This window comes from Agrilus planipennis, unplaced genomic scaffold, assembly GCF_000699045.2.
Source record: "Agrilus planipennis isolate EAB-ADULT unplaced genomic scaffold, Apla_2.0 scaffold42, whole genome shotgun sequence".
NCBI lineage: Eukaryota > Metazoa > Arthropoda > Insecta > Coleoptera > Buprestidae > Agrilus > Agrilus planipennis.
Window position 1 is genome coordinate 439,908 of NW_020438888.1, and position 8,332 is coordinate 448,239.

General features: G+C 29.7%; 2 protein-coding genes and 1 long non-coding RNA gene across 5 annotated transcripts; 1 reads left to right on the top strand and 2 right to left on the bottom strand.

Annotated features, from left to right (window-relative positions):
- Positions 1-459: 459 nt before the first annotated feature.
- LOC112906828 lies at positions 460-2,659 on the bottom strand. The gene is made up of 3 exons (XR_003232617.1): positions 2,468-2,659; positions 1,682-1,796; positions 460-847 (listed from the first exon to the last, which is right to left on the bottom strand). It is a non-coding gene; the product is annotated as an uncharacterized LOC112906828 (long non-coding RNA).
- Positions 2,660-2,943: 284 nt separating this feature from the next.
- On the top strand, positions 2,944-3,586 carry LOC108744939. Its single transcript, XM_018480918.1, has 2 exons — positions 2,944-3,175; positions 3,223-3,586. Exons 1-2 carry the CDS (start codon positions 3,050-3,052, stop codon positions 3,526-3,528), a joined length of 432 nt encoding a protein of 143 aa, XP_018336420.1. The 5' UTR covers positions 2,944-3,049; the 3' UTR covers positions 3,529-3,586.
- A 169-nt stretch (positions 3,587-3,755) lies between these two features.
- Positions 3,756-8,037, bottom strand: LOC108744938 (ras-related protein Rab-7a). 3 transcript variants are annotated; one of them, XM_025981824.1, is made up of 3 exons: positions 7,953-8,037; positions 7,347-7,605; positions 4,852-5,216 (listed from the first exon to the last, which is right to left on the bottom strand). In XM_025981824.1, exons 2-3 carry the CDS (start codon positions 7,603-7,605, stop codon positions 4,852-4,854), a joined length of 624 nt encoding a protein of 207 aa, XP_025837609.1. In that variant the 5' UTR covers positions 7,953-8,037. The 3 variants fall into 3 exon arrangements, with proteins under 3 accessions (XP_025837610.1, XP_025837609.1, XP_018336417.1); XM_018480915.2 differs by lacking the exon at positions 7,953-8,037 and adding an exon at positions 7,659-7,857; XM_025981825.1 differs by lacking the exon at positions 7,953-8,037 and having other exon boundaries at positions 3,756-5,216.
- Between the last annotated feature and the right edge of the window lie 295 nt (positions 8,038-8,332).

The following is an 8,332-nucleotide window of genomic DNA, read 5'->3' on the forward strand; positions in this document are numbered from 1 at the left end:
TTTAAGGTCCCTTTTCTAGTATTAAAATAAAATGTAAAAGTAATTCTGCTCTTCCACTTCTCCCATTTTTGAAATGTTGTTTGAAACTTTCTACTTATTTATGGAGCAAATATGGAAAACAAAACATCAACATCAAATTAATGATATCATGTTACATTATACATAAATATTGTAGTAATTTAAAATTTAAAATAAAAATCCATAATGTTTGTACTTAATAAAAGAAAGTATTTTTCCACATTTCTGCAATTTAGACTGAATTTCTGTAACAGAACAATCAAAATGTAGTGGTGTTATAATGCCAAACAGGCTCATTAAAAAAAAATTGAACGGAACAAGTACATGAAAATTAAAAGTCAAACTATTTTCTTTAAATTTTCAATATTGTAGACAAACAATACAACAATAATAATCTAATGGTGAAACAATTGTGTCTACAGCAAATAAAATTTCTTGAAAATTGAAATTTATAAGTTCCTATTATTATGCGGGCTTGTACAACAAATCAACTAAAGCCCCAAAAATGTTAAAGGATTTTTCTTACCTTCTAGTCCCAGAACTCCAAACGTGTCCAAAAAGTAATTAATTACATGTTGCAAACTCATTCTTTAGTAATCCATATCATGCTGTGATCATTATTCTTATTCCCAGGAGAGGAAGTCACTTTCATGATTCTTCATTGAAGCTACCAGGACTTTTTCCAAACTTTCTTATCAAAAATGCACACATTACATCACCACTGTAACCCACAAAGCGTAGAAGCAGCAGTAGACCAGTGAGCGAGAAGGAAGTACGTCATTTGTTAATCTCGTCGAAGATAGTATATACATGTCATGTCCTGCCTAGACTGGCGCGAAATATTTAAAATTATAAAAATAAATACATTTTTTGAACTGTGAAATAGAAAATACGTATAAATCTTTTAATGTTTCTTCAACTAAATAATTTTTTAAAATAATTAAAAGCTTAGTAACTTCTATAAAGAAAAACTGCAAAAAACAGGAAAATAAAAACATGTTATATGCAACCATACATGCACTAGTGTAAATTCGACTGCATACAAATACTTGCTCAAAGGTTGTAACTTTTCAAATCAGTTTTCGCGCCTATAAAAATACACAAATATAATTCCATATTTTTTAAATAGATAGCAAAATGAACCAAGAAAACTTTTTGACAAAAACATTAATTATTCACGTTCTGCCTTTTATTGGAAAAGCTAAAATAATTATGTGCTTGCAAAATTGATACAAAAACTTCTTAACTATTATACTATTACCCTAAACGTTACTTAATAAACAACAAACACTAAAATCATTAAAATGATTTTATGATTATTTAAGACTACCAGATAAAATGACAAAATGTTACGACTCACATTGAAACTCTTTTACGTCTTTAGTAGTGCAAAAATGCCAAATTTAAAATTTAACAGCACACAAATACACTTTTGATACTGATCCCTAATTAATTTATTCCAACGTGTATATGAATATAAAAAGTGCCAATAAATTACCTTAACTTTGCATTAAAAATTATTTTTCTGATTATTGAACATTTATCAATTTACAATGACAAAGAAAGTGTTCCGAAATAAAATTACTAATCATTGGGCAAATAATTACGTCCTTGCCAAGCCTTTCCATTTTAACATGAGATAAGTTAAAAATTTATCACTTACTCTTGATATTTCTGCTTCCAGTGAATAAAAGGATACTGCTCCATACTGGGATGAAACGCAGACTGCTACAATGACAGATTAACTACACATGATGTCCAAAGTTTGTATAATATTCCTGTTAAACAAACAATAAAACATAAATAATAATATAATCAACATAATCTCAAACTTAGCAAATAATGTGGTAACAGAACGTTAAAAAGTAATGCATAAATAAGTTTCTTTGTGGTGATCTGAGTATGCTATAGTTAACATGTTGTAATAATGTTTTTAGTCAATTTATTAACATTAATACAAGCTTTCGTCAAGTCACAGGTTAAAAACCTTACATAATTTTTTTGCATTAAAAATAATATTTAATTCAACATAAGCATCATCAACAGAAGGCCAAAGTAATTAAATTAAGAATGAACAAAAAGGTTGTATAATTATAAATAAAACGTGAATGTTTACTGAATTGACTACTAATTAGCACACATTCAAATTGCAACTACAAATTTCTTGGTTAATAAGCATGACCATCAATAAAACACTTAAAACCAGAAATTTCACATACCATATCTAATCATAATGTACTTATTCTACATTTATCTTGTTTTAAAGGATTTAGAGCCTGCTAGACAGATAAATAAAACTGCTTTATGTGGGATGTTAGGTGCTTATTTAATTTTCCCTAATATTGCTTGAATAGCACAACAAAAACAGATCTAATACACTCTTAGATCAAAAACATCAATCCAATTATTTAACTGCAACAGTTCAGTCATCAAATTCAAACAGTCTCACCTTTTGGTCCAATTTGTTTGGGCTCATACTGGTCACAGCCCCATTTCTCACCATACAATTGATCCTTCCTCTAGACTTCATTTCCAGTACTTATTTCCATAATAAACATTGACAGGAAGAGGCCCCAAGACAGCACCAACTGTTTGATATACTACAGATATTATTTTCTGAAAAAAAAAAATACAAAATGTCTTAACCCACGTAACAAATACCGTTCCCGGACTTTGTGCTATCTGATGTCATTCAGCCATATGTGTCAATCTTTAACTGCCTTAAAAATTGCTTTTAAGATTAATGATCATAAAAATATTTTAGAAACACACTTAAAGTTAGACGGTATATCAAAATAGACAATAAAATAGCTAAATTCAACAAAATTTCAGTTGACGAGCACTTCAAAGTAGAAGAATTGAGCGCAACTATTAGTAGTATTATTTTTGCTTATCATTGGACTCGCCTACGAAACGCCCCTTTTATCTATGAAACGTCCCATTGTTATTGTCTCCTCCATTTAATTTGATGTTTATTTACATCGATAATGTGCCTGGATATTATATTTTAAAAAAGAAATTTTGAAATTTCATGGATACCTCACTGAAAGAGATTGTTAGCAATCATCCAATCGAAGCCGTTATTTTATGGTCAAAATTGCACCATGAAGGCAAGACTTTTCTAACTGAATGTACTGAAAATTTTACAAGACTACAGGTAATTGTGACCTAATGTTATTGCAGTCACTTATTAAGGCATTTTAGATCGTCAAACTTTATTATACGGCTGTGGCACTAGGCGGTTACAACGTGCTAAAATTGCATCAAAAAGACATTGGTGATGTTACGATAGAAACATCAGAAGGATTTAGTGATTTTTCCCAATATTTAAAGCTGGATGGTGACTATCATTGCAAGAATTACATGCCTTCTCTTTTAGAGCTTAGTCGTTTAGCTGCTCGTAAATTTATTATTAGTGTCAAGAATGTGCCAGACACTTCTACCTTCAATAACATCTCCAAGAATTTGAAAATCCCTAACAATTTGGTGGACTACATTTCTTTTAAGTAAATAATGTTTGTTTTGTCTTAAGAATTTATGGAGTAAATACATGATAATTTATTTGTAATCGAACTTTCACTTAGTTACAATCTACCTTTAATGACTTCAGCAACAACTTGACGACTCTAAACAATTTTGTCTGCAATTGTAGTTCACTTTCAATTGAATTTTCATTTTACTGATTCATATTGCTCACAGGAATGGATTTTGAAAAGGAAAAGTGAAATATTTTCAAATCAAGAACCGAGATTATAATTTATTCGTGTTTACACAAATTAATATACAAAATAATTAGTTTAAAGGTACGTAGGTACTTATACTATGTACACTGATTAGAAACTTATTTAAATAATAATGATCACCTAATACTCTAGCAGTTATATCAATTATTATGCCTCTAATTCTAATAATCATATAAAATCCTCTAGAAAACCAATTTTTTAAACAGTGAGGGAGAAATACAAAGAGAAACCCTACAGGAAAAAAGGACTAACAGTACAATAAATATTGCTGTTTTCGTTAAAAACTCTTTTAGGCAAAACCACCACAGTTTTCATTTAATATGAAAAAATAAGCATAAACTCCTTGACTATGATCTTTTTTTAATTTTACTGAAGTTAGCAAAAGTAAAAATCTAAGTCAAACCATCAACATTATCTCAGAAACGCAATAAAGACGTTTTTAAATTTTGCGTATTATCAAAAATGCTTTAAATTTTTAATTCGTTATGTTATTATAGGAATACAAGATCTACCTAACTAAACTTTTATGAACAACCAAATAAACTAAAAAATGAGCTAATTTCGAGTTTAAAGAAACTTTAAGGACGATTTATGTTTATACTGACAAGTAAAATACAGGATGTTCACAAATTAAAACTTTAAAAAGAAAAGAGAAAACCAAAGGAATTTTTTTATAATGTTGACAGAAATACCCTCGTATTTTTTTAATTTAAGCCCTAAAACATATGTCAGCTTTAACAACAATTATTACACCCTTTCTGTTCCATATCTACCACCAGAAAAATTTAATTTCAAATATTCACAATAAATTTCGAAAAAATAACACTTTTCCCAAAAATATGCCTGGCAAAATATCACAAAAAGGAGCAGTATCAATCAATAGGGGATATTATTTATTTAAAGGGTCACCAGCCGTAATTCATAACTATTTTTTGAAAATTTAGGAAATGGGAGTCGTTTTAATCAAAACAAAACCAGAAAAGGAATTAAATCAATTCTGTCCTACCTTTTTTTTGTACAAGACAAGATGGAATTGAATATGTTGGAAGTTTCTTTTTGTTAGGACAGTAAAAGTATCGACTGGGATTTCCTAGCAAGCACAGGAGTCCCCGTTGTTACGTGGGGCCGTCTTCGTCAGGCTAATGGGCTCAGGCAATTCGCTGTACAGATCAACGGTGTGATTCTGTTGGCTAAGAGCATTCCGAGCTATGCTTTGGAAAGCCTGTTCAACATTTAACGCCTCCTTGGCCGATGTCTCGAAGTAAGGGATGTTATTCTTTGATTGACACCACTGCTGCGCCCGTTTGGTCGAAATAGCTCGTGGTTCTAGGTCAACTTTATTGCCCAAAACAACGAAGGGGAAGTTCTCGGGATCTTGGGGTGCAGCCTGGACCAAGAACTCATCCCGCCAACTATCCAACGACTTGAATGTATTTGGGGCAGTTACATCAAAAACTGGAATAAATGAATAGGAAAATTAATATTAATAAAAAATGTGCGACCACAAATGAGATTTTTGCTAAAATAGAGAAATTGATTTTGAAATAAAGAGCCTTATGATAGTTGTAAGGTTTTTTTTTTACAAAACCGTGCGTTTCTCTGATTTTTATACATATTAAAGTAAGTGGAAGAAATGAAAAAGAAACTGGGGCAGAAAGTTTAAGTAATATTTTAAATAATGGGGCAGACAGTCAATTTTCATTCACATTATATATCATCATTAGGTTGATATTGAAAAACATTTTTTATTTCTTATTCTCTTCAGAATTACATACTTCAATTTAATTTTTCCTGTAATATTTACAAAACTGTCCAGTCATCTGAATTATTCTAGATTTATTAGTCTGCAAATTGAAGCATTAATAAAATTAGTTAAGAATTTATTTTGCACATAAGTACATGTAGGCGTTTACAGATAAAAACGTGAACACAGTTATTACTCACTGTAATGTAATACTAGCAGTCATTATCACCTCTGTTAAAAAATCCTGATAAGCATAATAAATTTTGACAAAATCAGTCATCATGTCATCAGTGTTCTGGCAATTGCATGATGCACATATAGAAACAAAAATTCTTTTTCAAATTTAAATAATACGGTAAATATTAGGGCTGTTTATTTACATCGATAATGTGCCTGGATATTATATTTTAAAAAAGAAATTTTGAAATTTCATGGATACCTCACTGAAAGAGATTGTTAGCAATCATCCAATCGAAGCCGTTATTTTATGGTCAAAATTGCNATTTAGGTATATAACAAAACTACAAACAATTTCCCTATTTTTTTTCGTATTATTAAACAAAATAGCTTTCTGACAAAATGGTAATTAGTTTGATTAATTACGTAAGCTCAAAAGGAGTGTTAGCCCAGGACCTCCCACACGTATAGGTACGAAGACAAATCTTTAATTCAAAGATTACATTGATTCAAGCACAATAATAAAATTACATTAAAACAGTAATTGCTTGATATATGAATAATTATTGTTCTTAATTAATCAAAACCAGATTATCTGTGAAATATCTGACCTTGACTCTGCCTTTCTCAAAGACATACGTTAAAGGTATTGTTCCGATTCAATAAATTTATTATTTTCTGCCCTATTGTATTTTGCCTTCGGCAATACGGCTGTGGATTATTTAAAAAAAAAAAGTTGTATTTAATGACAAAGCAGTTTTTAATTAATTGAAAGCAGTTACTGATGCAAGAAAGGAAATCCTATTCGATTTTATTCACTGTTGCTTACTTTGTGCTTGCCCCAGAACATATGTAAATGATATGAGCACGAAAACTTGAGTAAATACAACTTTCATTTTAAAATTATAAGACCTACTGTTTAATTTAATTAATTCATTTCATTATTAATATATTATTTGTACAAATATTTTGTTATAAAGACATTAAGTTCTTTTTAATGTTGGTTATATGTATAGCAATAAATAATTTTATAAAGTATTTAATCTTCTTTTAATTGTACTGTTTGACATTCATTATAAAACAGGAATATTAAGAAGTAGAGATAAATGGGATAAGAATAACACATTTCAATGTTCTTTGGGTTCGTTTAATTATGTTTTATTGTAGGTAAATCGTTTTTATATGGTTGTTTTATTAATTAATGCCGTATTTACATTTATGTACATTTGCAACGTAAATTGTGCTAATTTATTATTATTTTGTAACACATTGGTTGTGCTTATTGGACGAATTTATAGATAATGGGAGAATTATTTTGATATTTTTGTGAAAAAAGCTTTTTTTCCTCAAATATTTATTGTTATACGCGGTCTGTCCAAAAAATTGAACAATAACTTGATATAGAAGTACATTTTATAAAAAAATGCCACCTCAGTAAGTAGATAAATAAATAAGAAAAATATTTTTAATGCAGTATAAAGTATGATAATTTTGTACATGAAAGGCCTGTTCTTAGGTTAGGTGGTAAAGATGTTTTTTTGAAGGGATGGGGAAGACCTTGTAAAACAGTCTTTAGATTGAGACGCAGAGAGTTAAATTTGAGGATAAGAGAATTATAAGTTGTTTTGTAAGTATAGAGGTACTTGTTATCCCTAAATTCTTACCAAGTACACAACAGTCTGCACCCCTGTAGAAGGCAACTCCTAGTGATTGAAACCTCTCCTGTCCTGCTGTGTCCCATATTTGCATGGTGACAATTCGGTCATCCACTTGAACTTCTTTAGTAAGGAAGTCTGCTCCAATAGTTGCTTTGTATTGATTAGAAAACTTCCTGTTTACATACTGATTCATCAACGACGTTTTCCCAACTCCAGATTCCCCCAGGATGATAACTTTTAGCAGTACTTTCTTTCTTGTAGCCATCTGAAAAAAATATTGCGATGTATTTATTATAATGTCATGAAAATGACACGCACTTAAAGTTGCAAAATAAATTGTTAAAGGGGGTGGATGTAGTAATAAAATAAAGTTGCACTGCAACGAAACAGGATTATTCCGACTAAAGATGATTATCTAATTATTCGAATTAGATGACAAATACGTTCGAACAAAGAAATATTCGTCAGCTGATGGGTCAGTCAGGTTGTTGTTGAAAAGCAAACACTACTAAAACAGCAGTACGACCAATACGCAGTTAATACAACAAACGATTTTTAAAAACACAAAATTATTAAAATAAACATAAAAAACTTAATTGAATATCACCTCACCTTTAAAATAGATAATTACACACTTGTTAAATTTCAATGACCAAACATAAAATGGCGTATCTGCATCTGACTGTCAAAAAGTTTGATACCATAGAGTTTGATACTTTTTAACAACGTAGTAATTACGACATCGACAGAAATAAAAATTAAATGTTGTTTTTAAAAACCTCTTCATAAACAATTCAGGAATTATTAAAAGCATTAAATCATTAAATAAGTAATACCAATTAATAAATCCTAAACGTTAATTTTGAATTATTTGTCTGTTATAAAAAATATTTGTTATTTTTAATGTGAAACAAGGTTATCGTTTATGTAGCCACATTCTATGAGACTTGACCATTCTATGCTTGACTATTTGTTTTGAAAAACATAACCTC